Source organism: Ammospiza nelsoni, chromosome 6, assembly GCF_027579445.1.
Source record: "Ammospiza nelsoni isolate bAmmNel1 chromosome 6, bAmmNel1.pri, whole genome shotgun sequence".
NCBI classification, from domain to species: Eukaryota; Metazoa; Chordata; class Aves; order Passeriformes; family Passerellidae; genus Ammospiza; species Ammospiza nelsoni.
In genome coordinates, this window is record NC_080638.1 from 61,834,776 (window position 1) to 61,853,195 (window position 18,420).

The 18,420-nt window shown below is 51.3% G+C and overlaps 1 protein-coding gene across 4 annotated transcripts in view; it reads right to left on the minus strand.

Annotated features, from left to right (window-relative positions):
- SAMD4A (sterile alpha motif domain containing 4A) overlaps nt 1-18,420 on the minus strand; it is a 102,613-nt gene that overhangs the window by 30,168 nt on the left and 54,025 nt on the right. For all 4 annotated transcript variants that reach the window (XM_059473470.1, XM_059473467.1, XM_059473469.1 and 1 more), the window contains exon 3: nt 8,218-8,763. In XM_059473470.1, coding sequence (XP_059329453.1) covers nt 8,218-8,763 — 546 coding nt within the window. The remainder of the gene's footprint in view (nt 1-8,217; nt 8,764-18,420) is intronic.

An 18,420-nucleotide genomic window follows, 5' to 3' on the forward strand; every position in this document is an offset into this window, starting at 1 on the left:
AGAGGATGAGCAGCAGGAAGGGGATTCTCTCCAGGGGTTTCTTGCTGCATGAAGATGCTCGGGAAAACATCAGAAATGTGATTTTAGTGATGCTTTGAGAGCAGGCTGGGGAATGGTGGTGTTGGGATGAGGTCACAGAGAAGCAAGAAGGGTTTGGGGAGGGAATTACTCACAAAGCCCTGAACAGATGTAAGTTAATAGTGGAGGTGCTGAGGAACATCCCTGGCCCCCAGACAGGGCCCTCAGTCCCCTGCTGATGGCTCCAGGGGTGAACAAAGGGCAGGGAGGAACCCACAGGTGCTCATGGGGTGGTGGCAAAAGCAAAGCTTCCCTTGGGAGAGCACCAAGCTCCCATGCACTGAGCCTGCATCCCACAGGCACCAGGGCAGCTGGAAAAACACACCCAGCTCTGGGAGGGTCCATCCATCCCCCAAACTCCCAGAGAGGGGAGGCTGCCCAGGGCTCTGAGAGCATTACTGGGGCTGTCTGACTGCTCCACAGCCCAGAGAGCATCAATCTGCTGCCCTGGCAGCTCCTGCACCACTTCCAGGTCAGAAGCAGCATTCACTGGTGACAGGAATCCCAGGGATTGTAGGATACACACAAAACCATTGCTGTGCTTCCAAACATCCATCCCTGAGACACCCAGACTGCTGTAAGGAAAGTGGAGGTGGCATCAGAGCCACAAGGTTCAATCTCCCCCATCCCAAATTGCACATCCTACCCTCCTGTCAAGGCACAAGCACCACAACAGCAAAACCATGGCAGCATTCCCTGCCCTGGGCAGTGACTGCTCTGGGATTTCACAAGCTGAGAGGGTGGGAACATCCCTGGGTGCTGCTGGAACAGAGATTCCCAAATGAGGTGGCCCCATTCCAGCCAGGGAGCTGCAGGGCTGCTCTGTGTGTGAGTTGGGGAGCAGAGCTCTGTGAGGGCACAGAGGATGCACAGCTGGAAGGGACCCAAAAGGAGCACTGAATCCAGGTCCTGGCCTTGCACAGGACATCCCAAGAATCCAATCCTGTGCCTGAGAGTGTTCAAATACTCCTTGAGCTCTGTCAGTCCCATTTTCCTGGGAAGGCCATTCCAGTGCCCAGCCACCCTGTGAGGGAACCACCTTACCCTGCTACCCAACCCAAACCTGCCCTGACACAGCTCCATGCTGCTTCCACGTGTGAGCACAGACCAACCCTTGCACAAAGGAGGTCTGGAGGAAGCAACTGTGTGACCCCAGAGGACACATGTGTGACATGCCCTGTTGGGGGACAGCCCCATGTCTCTCTGGCTGGCACCCAGTGCTGCCTCTCCTCCTCTCCATCCATGCACACCAACCACCACCTCCTCCATGCCTTACCCAACCCAGGGCTTACCCAAACCCAGGGTTTGCAAGGGCTGAGGCAGCCCAGGGCACACAGATTGTCTGAAATGGTGCCTGGAAGCACCATTTGGTGTCATGAGAGTTGGTTTAGGAGCACTCACAGGTGTCTGTATTGCCCACACAAGGTTTTGAGCCACCCTTGGCATCATCACCTGGTGCAAGTCAGAAATCCTTTCTTCTATTCTTTTAGTATAATGTAATATAATAAAATAATAAATCAGCCTTCTGAAACATGGAGTCAGATCCTCATCTCTTCCCTCATCCTCAGACCCCTGTGAACACTATCACACAACCCTATGAGCAAAGCTGCCTGTGATGTGCAAGTTCCAGATGAACAAAACAGGAGAATCCCTCTTCCAGATGTCCTGAGCTCAGTTCTTCAGTGGTTGATGGGTTACTCCAAGTCACTCTCCTGTGAATTTGTCTTTTCTTCCCTCCCAGGGCAGGTTATGTTTGGAAGACAAGAAATGGGGTGAGGAGCTTGGGTGTGAGGCTGGGAACCCTGTGGGGATGACTGAAGGTGGGACCTCAGCAGCACAAGGAGCTTTGTCACTCAGCCAAAGGCTCAGTGAGAAAGGAGATCCTTTGGGAGCAAAGAAGGGAAGGGAATGTGCCAAACAGGCTCCAAGGAGGATCCCAATGGGCAGGGGCAGCAAGGTGAGAACAGGAGGGGACACTGGGTGTAAAACACACTCAGGAGAGGGGCAGATCCTTCCCAGCACTGCTGACACCTCAGAAGGACACTGCTCTGTTCTCCACCACCACTCCCATCCCCAGGGCTTGGTGGCCTCCAGGGTGAGGTGGGTGATCACCCATCTCTAACTGCATGATGCTCTGCAGAGCTGTGGGCTGTGTCTGCCAGGGACAAAGAGTTTCAATTTATAGAGGGGACAGAAAATCTGTATCTGCTGTTCAGTGCTGTCCATCTTCTACAGACGGACTCAAGGATCTTAAAGGTCTTTCTCAACCTAAGTGATTCTACACTGCTCTCACTCACAGTCCTGTCTGCTGCTGTATTGATGAACATGGATTTCAGCAAATAACTCTGCTCACACCTGCTCTCCTCATACAACATTTTTGATTTCAAGCAAGAGTTTAAACAAGATTTTGTAGCACTGGGAACCTGACAAAGTGTGAGACTTCTGGAAGTGTTCCCTGCCCGTTGTGTGTGACACTAGAGGGCATGAGCAAGACAACAAATGCCCTTGTCTGCCACCACTGAGAAGCTCAAGTGTAGTGAAGGCCAAGGAGCTTTTCTCAGTCTATCATTTAAAGAGAAGACAAGCAGACATGAGGTGTCCCCAGCTGGCAGGAGGAGTGCCAGGGTGCCAAGTCTCAGCAAGGCCAACTGAGCAACAATTTTCTGAAGGCAGTTCCAAAAGCTAATCCACCCCCAGCAAGAACAGGACATTTGTTTGCTTCACTGCTGTAACCTCACTGAGACTTCTTCATTTTCTCATGACATGTTTTGCTAAGTCTGCATGGGAGGAAACGTGTTCCTCTCTGAGAGGCAAACACAGGCTGAGGGCACACAATTCCCTCCCTTCAGCTGAAATCTACACAGAGGACAAAACTTTGAAGGTGCCGATCAACCCAGCACAGATCAGGGTGGTGCTGTGGGTTAAAATAATGCAGTTATGCCATTCCCAGCCCAGTTTGGGTACCAGGTTTGGCAACAGGGCTGTCTCCAGAGAGCTGCTGCACAGCAGGGTAGGGGAGGAAGAGTGAGGAGACCCACACTCTGTTCATGGCAAGAGCTTTCTTGGTGTTGTTTGTTCCACCTCAATTCCCTGGTGACTCAGGGAGAGCTCCAGCACATTCATCTGCCCTCTCACTGGGGATTCCATAACTGGAGCAAACGTTGGCAAAATCCTGCAGGCCATGTCCTGCAGACATGTTCTGACACTCAGCAGCTGCAGATCTGCCTGTAGGGCAGGACTACAGAAACACTGAATTGTTTGGGTTGGAGGGGACCTTAGAGATCATCCAGCACCATCCCCTGCCATGGGCAGGGACGCCTTCCACTGTCCCAGGCTGCTCCAACTCTGCCCAATCTGGCCTTGGACACCTCCAGGGGCAGCCACAGCTTCTCTGGGCAACCAGTGCCTTGTCATCCTCACAGGGAAGAATTTCTTCCCAATACCGAGTTTAACCCTGCCCTCTGTCAGTTTGAACCTGGGGTGCACGGAAGGAAGGACCCTGATTTACTTCTCCTCAGCTCTAGGACAAGCTGGAGACTTTTCTCTTTCAGGACAGGAAATTTGCACAGGTGGGTATTGCTCCTCCCTTGCTCTCCTTCTCCCTGTGGACAAGCACCACCAGTTTTCTGGCAGATTCCCATGGGAAGGGTGCAGCAGGCCTGAGCACCAGCACCTTTCCCATTGCTGCAGGAGAGGAAGGGTGGCTCCAGACTGGCAAGAGCTTTGCTGGTCCCTTTTGCTCTCTGCTCCTTCTCAGGGAGTGCAGTGACACTGGAACACCAAAGAGTGCAACATCCCTCCAGTGTGAACACAGTGCCAAGGATTCCTGCCCTCTGGGACATTCCCTGGCAAGGTCTCTGACTGTGTCTGTCCCTCACTGACCTGTGACTTTATGGTCCAGATGAGACCATGGATCTGCAATCCCCCTCCTCAGCACAGTTAATGACAGACCCTCCTTTGCCTCTGCACAGATTCCCTTCCAAAAGGGTGGAAAACACAGGGCTGAGCTGTGCTTCCACAGCTCCAGCTGTGCCACCAGTGCTGGAGCCAGTTCCAGGGGCAGGGAAGGGGCTGGAGCCCCACACAGGCAGGTCCTGGCAGCTTTGCAAACCAGCTGCTTTCCTCTGTCCTTCCAGAGATTCCAGGCCGTGTCTCCATCACAAAGACCTTGTGCAAGCCCAACATTTTGCAATTGCTGCCTGACCTGGCCCCAGAGGCAGCACTCCAGGCTTCACCCTGTCCCCATGGGGAGCAGCTCCAACCCAGCTCCAGCTCCAGCCCCAGCTCCAGCTCCAGCTCCAGCCCCATCTCCATCTCAGCCCCAGCTCCAGCCCCAGCTTCAGCTCCAGCTCCAGCCCCAGCTCCATCTCCATCTCAGCCCCAGCTCCAGCTCCAGCTCCATCTCAGACCCAGCTCCAGCTCCAGCTCCAGCCCCAGCTCCATCTCCATCTCAGACCCAGCTCCATCTCCAGCCCCAGCCCCAGCTCCAGCTCCATCTCAGCTCCATCTCCATCTCAGCCCCAGCTCCAGCTCCAGCTCCAGCCCCAGCTCCATCTCAGCCCCAGCCCCAGCCCCAGCTCCAGTCCCAGCTCCAGCTCCAGCCCCATCTCCAGCCCCAGCTCCATCTCCAGCTCCAGCTCCATCTCAGCTCCAGCCCCAGCCCCAGCCCCAGCTCCTCCCTGCCTGTGCTCTGAGCCCATGCCAAGGCTGTCTGTACTCCTGCAGTGCTCAAGCTTGGTTTAAAGCTGCACCTCAAGCTTTGCAGGAGTTGCTGATGCAGTGGGTGGGAAGGAGCACATGAACATCACAGAGTCCCAGAGCGGTTTGGGATGGAAGGGACCTTAAAGCCCATCCGGTTCCACTCCCCTGCCATGGGCCAGACACCTTCCATTAGAGCAGACTGAAGACTCGTCCAGCCTGGCCTTGAACACTTCCAAGGATGAGGCAGCCACAGCTTCTCTGGGCCAACTTCCATTGCCTGGGGTGAGTCCATATCCTCTGATCACTCCAGGCTCAAACTCGTCACTTAGAGCACTGGTCCCACTCCTGGAGCAGCATTACTGTGGTAAATCCAGAGTGACTCCTTCAGAACTTGCCTCCTGTAACATCTCCTCCTTTAGGCCTTGGCTAAACCTTTGCTAACCCCAGTTATGGGAGAGCTGGAGATGAACCAATCCTGAACCAAATCTCAAATATGGAGTCTAGGTCGAGTCAAAGTCAAGGTCAGCACAAAGCAAAACATCACATGAGCTTCAGCCACCCCTATTTCAGCCCTGTGCCATGGCAGCATTAAATCTCATTGTGCCACAGCTCCAGAAGAACACAGCTCAGGCAACATCCCCAAATCACTGCTCTGGGAAAGACTCAGCCCCATTCTGGTGTCAGGAACAGGCAGTGCCTTTGCAGGGATGGCTCAGGAAGGCTGAGCCCTGCAGGGTGTTGCTGGATTAAAGCCTCTGCACTGATAAACACCTCTGAGTAAGAGGGAGAACTTAAAACTAACAACAACCCTAAAACCTAAACAAACACTAAGGAGTAGAGGGCTTTGCTTTGGAATAAAAGATTCATAAACATATTGATTGAGTCAAGGGGCTGGGACAAAGCCTGACAGCCGTGTTTATTTTTTAGCATCTATCTGTGGACTTACCAGGCTTTTGCCCAAGCCAAATATTGTGTTAAGGAAGTTTATGAACTGACACATCAAGTGTGGTTGGGTCACCTCCAGCTCAGCCCACGGTTGTCTGAGCATGGTGCCACCAAAATATGTCTGCAGGAATTACAACAGCTCAACACGTGGGCCTGGACTATCACCAGCAGGGGATGGTGCAGCCAAGCAAGGGGCAGAGACTGAGGAGGAATTCAAGACTGGGTAAAGTGAAGGGCTGTTGGCAGACCCAGAGGTGCTCCTGCCCCAGCTGCTGCTGAACACACTGAATTCTCAGAGAATTTAGGAAAAACCCCAGCACTGCAGCAGTTCAGGTGTTGCCTCAGTTTTGGCATCTTGTGCCAACACCTGGGGACCACCACGGGCAAGGGGTGGGTCAGTGCTTCTGCTGAGAGCTAAGCCTGAGCACAGAAAGGCTCAAAAATCCACCAAGGGGTTTGTGGAAAGAGTCCTTCAACACCTAACACTTGCACAGTTCCAGCCACTGTCAGTGATCAACCTGCTGCACCCATCACACATCCCTGCTCCCAGATCCTCACACGAGGAGCCAGAACCCTTCCACGGTGTGCAAAGCCTCTGAACCACCAGGCATGCAAAAACCACATGGAAACCCCCCAAAAAACAATCCTTGGAGAGATTTAACAGACTGCAAGTAGATTAATGGGGTTTTTCTCACCCTGCCTCTCTGTTGGACCCTTCCCATGCAGCTCAGTCACCCTGGAACAGCTCCACAGCACAGGGTCTGGCTCTCAGAGAACTGAACATCACACAATCCCACAGCAGCAGGAGCTGGGGGCTTCACACACAGGGGATTGGATGGGAATGATGGTTTAGAGCCTGTGGAGAAGCTGAGACCCTTTGCTAAATCCCCACCTGCCTGCAGGGATGGACACAGGAGAGGCAGGGATCAGGGTGCTACAGCAATAAACCCAGAGCTGTGTTTTATAGTGCTGTTGATTTGAAACATCACTTAAAAAAAAAAAGCAATTCTTTCAGGAGAGAGAAAAGCCCAGAAGCCTTAAGTGACCATTTTAAAGCTTTTAGCTATTTAATTGTGGCTTTCCACACTCTGATAAAGAAACCAGGGCTGCTGCCACAAGAAGCCTCTCCTCCCCAAAGTGCTCTCTGCATCCCTCATTTCCAGGAGACGCTGATAAAGCATCTTGGAGAGATTTCTGAGTATCCCAGAGTGGAGGAGGACATGCAGCCCTGCAGGTGACATGGTGGCAGTCACCCAAAAGGGTGACAGAGTGAGTGGGTGGGCAGGGGAGCTTCTGAACCCCACTGAAAATCATCTTTTCAGTGCTGCATTCATGCTGCATTCCTGCTGTCCCAAAGAAGGCTCACAGGAATCAATGGCTGCTCTGAACACCAGCTGCACACAAAAGCCAGTGCTGGATGGACAGATCTCCAGTCATGGAGCTCTCCATGTGTCCAAGCCTTGGGTTGGGCTCTGCACCATCCATCAAAGCCTGGCAAGGTCTCCATGGGGAAAGAACCACCCAGCTCTACTGGAAAACACTGAGCACTGTCCATTAAATTCCTCAATCACCACCAGCCTCACACCTCTCCACTGCAAATACAAGGGAACCTTTTCAGATACCCCAAAGCTGGTGGATTCCAGCTCTGCTTCCAAAACTTTTGCCTGCATCAGGGTCCCAATGCTGTTTCTTCTCAGTAGGTCCTCAGCACACTTTTTGACTTGCTTCAAGGTCCCCAGCTCACTTTTGGACATGAAGCATCAGTTTCCTGCTTGCTTTAGGCACTCTTGGAGCATGAATTGTAAATCTACACAAAGCTGCATGAAACACAAGGGGTTCCCTTCAGTAAGGCACATTTTGTTGCTCTAACTTTTTCTTACTCTTTGCTGGTTTTCCCTCCTCTCCAGCTCCCAGGTGTCACAGGCAAATTTTATGAAAAATCCTTTCCTTAGGAATTTTTCTCCTGAGAAGCTGAGAGGCCTCAGGAGTAAAATGTAAACAATGATTATCTGCTGCTGTGGAATGCATCAGGTGCATCTGTGATTGGTCTCATGTGGATGCTTCTAATTAATGGCCAATCACAGTCAGCTGGCTTGGACTCTGTCTGAGACACAAGCTTTTGTTCTCATTCTTTCTTTTTCTATTCTTAGCTAGCCTTCTGATGAAATCCTTTCTTCTATTCTTTTAGTATAGTTTTAGTATAATATATATAATAAAATAATAAATCAAGCCTTCTGAAACATGGAGGCAGATCCTCATCTCTTCCCTCATTCTAAGGGATGCGAACACCCTCACACCCAGGTCTTTAAAACCCCATAATGCTGGAAGAAAAAAACCCCAACAAGGCAAGCAGAAAATAAAAAAGCAGGTGAGGAAAGGAAAAATAATAAAAAAAAGAGTTTTCTATGGCCCAGATGAGTTCAACCCCTGTGCTAACCACGCCAAAGCAGCAATTCCTAGTGGGATGGGGGGGATCCTGCCGTGAGTACTCACTGGTGCTTGTGCTAGTGCCGATGGTGTTGATGGTGGTGGGGACGGAGGAGGAGGAGTAGAGGGGCAGGTGGCCGTTCTCACAGGCCAGGTTTTTGTCCTGCCAGCTGGAGGCGCTGACGCTGATGCCGGAGTCCCTGGAGTTCTGCCAGCCGTTGTTGAGTTTGTCGTCCGAGTTCTGTCTTTGGTGATAGTAGTGAGCCTGCCCGTAGTCCAGCGAGTCCGAGCGGCCCCGGCCCTGCCCGCCAAAGCCCCCCGACGATGACGACGACGACGAAGACGACGTGCGGTCCTCCAGGTGGTTGAGCCACATGGCCAGGGCGCTCCTGTCCTCCAGGGAGGTGGCAGGGTGGATCAAGGCGTAGGACAGCAGCTGCCTGCTCTCCTCGATGTGCTGGTTGTGCTCGATGGAGTGCGCCAGGATTTTGGGCAAGAGTTTCATGTACTCGACTTTCGCCTCGATGTTGCCGGGCTTCAGCAAAGGCAGGTGGGTCAGCAGGAGGGAGATCACTTTGTCCTTGGATTCCTGTTGCCACTGGTTAATGATTCCTGTTGAAGGAATAAGGAGGGGGAAAAAAGGGGATTAATGAGAAATGGATAAACAGAGGTGATAAAGAAATAACCGGGTCCCGGCAGGGTAAATGCGACACGCCGAAGGGATTTGCACATGGTGTGGCTGTCACAGACATGTTTTATGAAAAATCCTTTCCTTAGGATTTTTTCTCCTGAGAGGCCTCAGGAACAAAATGTAAACATTGATTACCTGCTGCTGTGGAATGCAATAGGTGCATCTTTGATTGGTCCATGTTGGTTGTTTCTAATTAATGGCCAATCACAGTCAGCTGGCTTGGACTCTGAGAGTCAAGAGCTTTTGTTTTCATTCTTCTTCTTGCTTCTGATGAAATCCTTTCTTCTATTCTTTTAGTATAGTTTTAATGTAATATATATAATAAAATAATAAATCAAGCCTTCTGAAACATGGAGTCGACATTCTCGTCTCTTCCCTGGTCCTGGGACCCCTGTGAACACCACCGTATGTGGCAGCACAGCATGAGCATCTCCCTGGCAAGGGGGGTCACTGTTGTATTGCATGAAATAGTTATCCAGACACGGATTCTTACAGGTCACCACCCTCCAAAATCATTGTCAGGGCAAAGCTTGCCAAACTGGACGCCAAAAGTTACCAGATGCCCCTGAAAAATCACTGAAAAAACCAAACTGCACCCAGCTCTATGTGGGGAATGCATTTATAGCCATTTTCCAACTCTACTCTACTGCTGTTGCTCTTATTTAAATAAAATCACGATTTGGCCCAAATTTTTCATATTGTTGCAGATTACAGTAAATCTGCACTCAGTGGGCAAAGCTAACCTTTCAAAAGAACTTGGCTGGGAAATTGAAAAGGTCAAGATTCAAAGGAGGTAACACAGGAGAGAACCCCAGAGGAAACACCATCATCCATCCAGGGTGTCGGTGCATCCACCAGCCCCAAAGGAAAGGAGGGAAGCAGCCCCAGAGCTCCTGTTCCTCTGTTAGATCACAGCAAATTGGAGAGGTTCCAGAAGACAACAGAAAAAACAAAAAAGAAACCCAGGGGTTAGATTTAAATATGCAGAAGGAAAAGTCAGGGAATTACAAACTGGTCACTTAACTGGAACTCCTGGAAAACTGATGGAACAAATAATGAAACAACCTATTTGTAAGCACTTAGGAGATAACAAGATGATAAGTGACTGCCGACACCCATTTGTCAAGAGCAATTTGATTTCCTTCTGCGACAGAGCAACTGGCCTGTGAATAGCTGGAGGAGCAGGCAGTGCTGTATATCTTGATATTCATTAGGTGCTGCTACACATGGCTCCCTGAGCAGCACAGCAGAGAGAAACTGCTCTAATGTGGGCACACAACTCATCTGAAAAACACATGGAGGAGCTGGGGCTGCTGATTCACTGTGAGAACAGGAGGATGTGCTGGGCAAGGAGACTGTCCTGGGCCTGGCACCTCCCAGAAGGTCACTGCTGATAAGGGGGATGTGATAAACGTGATCAGCATGCAGGTATTGTGCTAAGAGAGAGGAAAACACTCCAGGAAACTGGACTAAGGCCAAACAGTGCTGAGGATTCGAAGGGGTGGCATGAAGCTGGGTCAGGGGAGGTTTAGGCTGGAGATCAGGAAAGGTTTTTCCCCAGAGGGTGGTGGGGCACTGACCAGGCTCCCCAGGGGTTGGTCACAGCACCAGCCTGCCAGAGCTCCAGGAGAATTTGGACAATGCCGTCAAGCACAGGATGGAATTGGAGTGTCCTGCGCAGGGTCAGGAGCTGGACTCGATGCTCCTTGTGGGTCTCCTTCCAACTCAGGATATTCTGTAAGACTTGAAGAGATGTGGAAGAACACCTGCATGAAGCAGGTGCAAACATCTGCATGAAGCAGGTGGGAACAAGGGAAACACATCTGTGCAGCACGAGGTGGGCAAGACCCTGGTTTGGAAGCACCATCTCAGTCAGACACCCTGCTGCACAGAAAATCTGCACCAGGCAGCCTGACCCTGGCTGAGAGGTGAGCACTGGCATGGACAAGCTGCTCTCTACCTCTGCTGCTGCCCAGGGAAATGGGGGAGTCACCATCACTGGAGGGATTGAACAGCTGTGAGGATGTGGCCCTTGGGGACAGGGGTCACTGGAGGCCTTGGCAGTGCTGGGGGGATGGTTGAACTCAGTGATCCTGGAGGGCTTTTCCAACCTAAACAATTTCTATGATTCTCTGACTTGAACTGCAGCAAAGATGAATGAGGTTGGACATGATGGAAATGCCTTCTGTAGGGCAGGGTGGCCCAGGACACTGTGAGATCTCCAACACCAGAGCTTTCTTTGAAGATACAAACTCCAAACACCTACCAAACCTACCCAGACCAGCCCATGACACTTCCCAGCCCCAGGGCAGTCTCTCCTCCAGTGCTGACCAAACCCCTCTGTAAAACCTTCAAATCTTCAGCCATGCAATCCTGCTACAGGAGCCACAACTGAGCTGTGTGGTGGTGAACACTCCCTCCTGCTTGCTTTAAACACACTGCCCAAAGCTTCATCAGGTGAAATGCTGAAAAAATCCCCCCAAAACTTTATGTTCTCTCTCCCTGTTGCTGTCTTCAACCCATTCCACACAGGAAGCTGCTCTAAATCACTGATTATCCCTACAGGCTCTGTGTGGTTTTGAGTAAGGTAACTGAACCCACACCAGTGAAATGCAGATCTGGATCTCCATCTGTAGGATCATTCATCAGGTTTGCTCTTGGGAAAGCACAAGAGCAAATCAATGTCCAGCTCAGGATATTCCGTGACCCAGGAATTGGACTCTACGATCCATGTGGGTCCCCTCCCCTCAGGATATTCCATGATATTCCATGATTCTGCATGACCTATGCTGCCAGCCAGTAGCTAACCCAACCCTCCCACCATCTCTGACCCAGAAAAGGGCTGTTAGAGCAGCAACTTCTCCCAGTTAGGGCCAAACTCTGTCCCTCAGTTCCTGACACGACCGTGGCAGCAAGCAGCACTCACCCCTCCACATTCACCCTCCCAGCTCCAAGGCACGCAACTGTTTTAATAGGAAGCCACTAGATGGCTTGCTGGAAGCACTGGAGACTCTCCCTGGAACTTTCTGCACTGGTATTTACTTCTGCAGAGCTCCCCCTCCTCCAGAGCCACTTCCTGAGCCAGCCCAGCGTGCCCGAGCCGTGCTGCGCCGAAAGGAGCGAGGGACACGACGTGGCACAGCTCTGGGGGAGAGGGAACTGCTGTATGGCAGCACAGGGGGCTTCTGGTGCTCTGGGTGTGCTCCTGCACCCCTGGGAATGCTGTGAGATTGTTCTGGTGCTAAAAAAATGGGATTTGGGAGAGCAACACTCAGCACAAGTGATGCTGTAAAGATACACGAGTGTAGCGGGACTCAAGGCTCACCAGTGCATATCCGTATTTTCCATATGCAGATGTCCCTGCTCCAGGCAAGGCTTCCTGTTGGGATGAATGTGATTTATCTGTCCCCTCTCTCTTAGTCAGCTGCCTGGTGAGCTGAAAACATGTCTTATTTTCTCCCATCCTCCTGCAGAGAGGGATGTCACACCCCAATATTTTATCATCCTTCTCGTGGTGGTTCAGCAGCACTCTCAGGCTGGCACAGCCAAACCCTAGCCTGGCACCAGCTGGGATTCTGTAGCAGCTCAGATAAACTGAGAAATCAAAGATCATTAAAAAAAAAAGGCCTGCAATTCACTGCTCAAAGAAGTTGGTGCCACTTAAAATAGGAGGAAAATACACGCAGAAAAAGCTGAGTCTGGTGTAAACTGGGTGCAGGAGAGGAGGAGGAGGAGGAGGCAGGTGGCCATGGCTGGGCTCCTCCTCCTCCTCACACGGGGAGAGCTGAGCATGAAGGTCCCCACTGGGGAAACACAGGATGGCGCCAGAGCTGCTTTTTGGGAACTTTGCCTGGGACCTCCAAGAGATTTGGGGGTTTAAACCACAGCCCCAAAATGATGGAGCACTGACCCAGAAGCCTGTGGCTGATGAAGGGCTGGGTGCCCTGGCCCAGGCAGGAGCTGGTCTCCTTCTCAGCCAGCAGCAGGATGTGCACAATTAAACAAAAATGGAAAATAATTAGATCTGAAAGAGGTTTGGCTCTCTCTGAGACGGGGCAGAAGGTCAGGCTTAATCCTATCTGCCAGAAAACAGAGGGATCTGGAGAGGGCAGTGCAGGAGAGGGAAGCTGGAGCTGCCTGTGGGCAGGGGGAGAGGGGCTGGCAACACCCCAGGGCACAGGAGCCCCCCTTCAGCCCTCACCCGCTCCCATGCACCCCTGGCCATCTGGGATATCCCATCCTTCACTGCCAGAACAAACCCTCTGGGGCAGCTGAGACTGGGATGTGTTTTGGGACCCCACATGCCAGGGTCCAGACACGATACCTGGGGTGGGTCACAGGCACTGATCTCACGGCTGCCTCATCAGCTCCCCTGGGTGCTGCTGCAGGTGCTTCCCATCACAGGATTTCACTGCTCTGTGCAATGTCGCTGGCAAATCTGAGCATAGAGAGAGCCCCAAAGGTAGAGTCCCCCCCTTGCTGCCTTGAAATCCCCAAAATCCCTGTCCTGCCATTGAACTGCCCTCTCCTCTGGGAGATGAGGTAAGCTAACAACTGACCAGCCCTGCTCTGGGAAGGGATGGGAGCTGCTGGTAACCCTGAAGCAGAAAATCCCAGTTTTTATTATGGAACATTTTCTTGGATGAGAAGCTGAATGAAGGTGGGATGTGAAACTACCTTCTCCTGAAGGATTACTTAACTGACAGGATTTTGCTGCTAGACAGCCCAGCTGATGCATGTGCAGCATGCCTGGATAAATCCAGCTCCAAATATAGCTGGGTCCTGCTTCCAAGACAGAAACCTGTGCTTGTGCTATGAATAGGACCAACACCATCCCCAAAACTGGGGCTTCTGGCTGGAAAATGAGGTGAAGTTTGTAAATTTATTAAGCTATTAAGGGATTTCTCTGTCTCAAATCTGCTTAATCACTGCTGGATCTCTGCAAACTGTTAATTTGTTAATTGCCACCATGTCCAGTGGTGATGGATCCACCTCTAACACTGCACTGCATGAGGGACTTTCCTGCCTTTACTCTGAGGGATGAAGGGGTTATTCCAACCACCAGCAAGGCTCATGGTTATGATGTCCTGGAACAGTCACAGTTTTCCAAATGTAAAGCCAGACAGATGGACAAAGGCAGGATGGACACAGTCCCTGCAAAAAACAACATGAGTAGCACACTGGTGCCTGCATTTACAAACCCTGAAGGGCCAGACTGCAGGGGTTTAATTCCAGTTTTGGTTTTTGTGAACAGATTTCTGGGTCAGAAGATTCCAGTTTAAAAACACCACCCCTGCTGAGAGGGATGGCCAAGAGCAGCTGCCAGCACAGGAGAGGAGCGTATGGGTCTCACCAGGTGACTTGTCTTCAAGGAACAACAATGATGCCAAGTAACTCCCAAGCACTTGAAGGAACCCAAAAAACAACCAAACCTATCCAACACAAACCATTTCATTTTGGAAGTAGAAACTGGGTTTTCCTCCTGTTACTATATACAACTTATTTCACAGTGAAACACAGCCCAAGTGAAGTGTCCAGAGGAGGCCATGGAGATGCTGCAAGGGCTGGAGCCAGGCTGGGAGAGCTGGGGGTGCTGCCCTGGAGAGGAGAAGGCTCCAGGGAGAGCTCAGAGCCCCTGGCAGGACCTGAAGGGGCTCCAGGAGAGCTGCAGAGGGACTGGGGACAAGGGATGGAGGGACAGGACAAGGGGGAATAACTTTGCTCAGATCAGGGTTAAGTGGGACATTGAAAGGAATTCTTCCCTAGCAGGGTGGGCAGGCCCTGGCACAGGGTGCCCAGAGCAGCTGTGGCTGCCCCTGGATCCCTGGCAGTGCCCAAGGCCAGGATGGACAGGGCTTGGAGCAGCCTGGGACAGTGGAAGGTGTCCCTGCCCATGGCAGGAGGTTGGAATGAGGTGCTCTTCAAGGTCCCTTCCAATCCAAAGCATTCCAGGATTCCATGAATTTGCTGATTTTGGTGAAATTAATGAGATGAGTGATGTGTAACTTATGAAACAGACAACAGCTTATCCTGAGCAGCAAGGACACCAATTTAAAGACTAGAAGTGTTTTAAAACCTGCCCAAGGATCTTCCAAGTAACAAAGAGGACATTCACACAGGAGGTTTGGTATCATTGCCCCTCAATGCCAAGTCAGTGCACTTAAGGGCTCCAGTTGTCAGCAAATTGCTCTTAAATTACTGTTTTATTATGCCCTTGTTTTCAGTTTTCCATAAAAAGTTCTCAAAAGCCCATTCAGATAATTTGCCCAAGCAAGAAATGACTAAGAGAGGGATTCATAGGATCATTAAGGTTGGAAAAGACCTCTAAGATCATTGAGTCCAACCATTAACCAGATGCTCAAATCTGAAGGGCACCCTCCAAGAACCTTCCCAAAGGGCTGAAATAAATTGCCCTCTCAGATGTATTTGGGGAGAAAAGCCAGGAATTTGTACTAAAAGTTTAGGTTGCGATCCTTGATCTTGTGAAGTGGCATACAGCAGCATCAGGGACTGAAGAGAGGAACTGCGTGCTCTGGATGGCAATCAAACCTTCCTGGGGATGGACAACACCAAGGTTTTCATGCCTTGGATGGCCAGCAGCAAAAGAGAAATCCAATCCATGCTAAGGCAGCTGGCAACTGCTTCCAGTGAGGCTGGAATCAGTGGCCACAGAGCAGGAGATGGCTATTTCTGGGTCTGCAGGAAGGTTTTTCAAGAGGCTTCCTCAGCAGCTCCCAGAAGAGGCTCCCATTGTTCACCATTTCCTGGATTATAAATGTGAAACTCAATCTGGGTGATGGGCAGAGCTGTGGGCAGAGCTGTGTGCAGGGCACCCACTTTTTATTGTCAGAGGCAGAAAAATCAGCACCTGGACTCATCCTGCTGTGCAAAGACCCAGCAGCACATCACCACCCACCAGCTTCTCCACACATCCATGGGAGATGCTGCACTTCCATCAAAATCCCCCAAATCTGTGGTAAATGAGGTCAGCCCTGGGATCTCACACCTATTCCAGCTGCCTGGATGCCTTCACCAGGGCAAAAGGGGTCAGGAAACCTGACCCTGCACATGAACACAGCCCAATAACCTGAGCTTGGCCGCAACCAGTGGCCAAATGAGTGGCCATCATCAGACAAACCTGAATTCTATGTCTAATTGTTCCAGTTTCTCCCAAGCACTTCTGTTTGCCTCCATTTCCAGTCCAATTTATCTGCTTTATGCTTGAATTCATCTGCTTCAGATTCTGAACTAGGTGATCTTTAAGGCTCCTCCCAACCCAAACCATTCAGTGATTCTATGAGTGGGGTGGAGAAACCACACCCCACCTCACTCAGTGCAGTTTGCTGCAAAGATAAAGCAGAGGAGCAAAAAATCAAGAGATTTCACCCACAAGTCTGAATTTGCACCAAGTGCATTAACCAAGGGCAGGTTGCTGCTAGTCCCAGCCTCCCCACAACTGGGTTTACTGGTGTGTGGGATGGTCCAGCTCCCCACCACCCATCACAGAAATCCACTCTCCAACAGCACTGCAGACACAAACCTCTGCCCTGGCTCCTGCTGCAGCAGCTCAATTGAAGGTGAAGCACAAAGTGTTTCCAGCTGAAGGGATTTAAATTATTATTTGCAGTAATTAGCACCTGCATGTTGACCCAGTCACAATACTTTGTTTGGGCAATTTTACATCATTCCCTTCGTAAATCAGCCTCACTCAAAAGGCCAACATGAAGGAAAACAAAGCAAGAACCCTGTTGGAAACACTCTGTACCCCATCCAGAGCACATCAATACCTTCACTGTTAAACCTGGCAGCCTTCTCCCTCCACCAGAGGCCAAATAATCAGAATTTCAGCATGTGCCTCCTCGTTATTGCGACCGGCGCTAATTAAGAGGAAAAACATCTCGGTGATAAACGTTACTGCTGACCTGCCAAGTGCAGCAGGCAGAGGCAGTCACTGAAACACTGCTGAACTGAACCCTGCTCCTCATCTCCCAAGATTGATGCCAGCACAGGGGAGAAGACACTCATGATGCTTCCAAGCACCTCCACATCCACGAGGCTGCAGCGTAAATCCCAACAAGGGACCCAAAAACCAACCAAACCCATCCAAGACAAACCATGATCTCACCAGGTGACTTGTCTTCAAGGAGCAACAATAATGCCAAGTGCTCTCAAGCACTTGAAGGAACCCAAGAAACAACCAAACCCATCTGAGATAAACCATTTCATTTTGAAAGCAGAAACTGGGTTCTCCTCCTGTTACTATGTACAACTTATTTCACAGTGAAGCAGAACCCAAGTGAAGTGTCCAGAGGAGGGCATGGAGATGCTCCAAGGAAGGGCTGGAGGCAGGCTGGGAGAGCTGGGAGTGCTCACCTGGAGAGGAGAAGGCTCCAGGGAGAGCTCAGAGCCTGCTCCAAGTCTGGATTTATGCCTGACCTCAGCAGGGTGGGAGGACCTAATGCCACACGTCTGGAGGCAGCAGGAGCCGTGCCAAGTGCCAAATGCCAAGCAGCACAGTGCCTGCTGGACCCATGGCTGCTGGCACCTCCCAGGGGAGGCCAGCTCTGCATCCTGGGCACAGCTTCCTCACAGGTCACCAAAACTGCTCACCCCAGGGGATAATGTGGGATCTGACAGAGGAAAAGCCCATAAACCCCCATGGGTGGCTTTTTGCTGTCACTCCCTTCCATTCAGGTCTAACAGGCCAACCTGGGGGGGAATTGGGAAGCATTGGTGAAGCTCTTGCCTTGGAACAAATCTTTGCTAGGAGCTGGGAACAGCCTGCAGAAAAGCCCAGGACAAGAGGAGGGCTTGGGGACTGCTGTGTGTGGGATTAAGGGCTCTGCACTTCCCCCAATCCCACAGCTTTGAACCTCCAGCTCCAACACACTCAGTGCCACCCCAGCATCTTTGCTCTATAACGAGATATAAAAAGGCAACCACAATTCCCCTTTTCCTAACTGGTCACTTCCCTTTCCTGGGCCGATTCAAGGGTGGACAACCTCTCAGAAGGACAGGTGGACCTTTTGTCCACGAGCACCCGCAAGGAGAGGACAGACAGACAGACATCACACAAGGCACATGCAGCCACATCCCACCTCACACCCCGGCTCCGTCGGAGCGCGACGGAAAATCTGCCAGCGATGCAGAGCAACCTCTGGGTTCACATGGTGCTGGCTCCCCTCCGTGTTTCCAGCAGCTACATCACACTCCAAGAGGCTAAAAATACATGAGGAAAGTACTTAATGTTTCTTTTCCACCCGAGCTGCTGCTGCAGAGCAGCTCCAAGGGGGAGGGGAGGTGAACAGACCAGAGTGGATGTGGGGAAAGGAGGCAAAAAAAAATGGAGCAATAAAGAAATGTGGGGCAGCACGTCCCACAAAAGGGGGTGGCCTGGGAAATCCCCACTGCAGGCAACACTTGGAAAAACAAAGCAAGAGCCACGTAACCATGAAAAGCAAAGTGTTTCTGAACACAGAGAGGATTTAAGGCCAGGTTGGATGGGATCTGGAGCAACCTGGTCTGGTGGGAGGTGTCCCTGTCTATGACAAGGGCTGGAATGAGCTGATCTTTAAGGT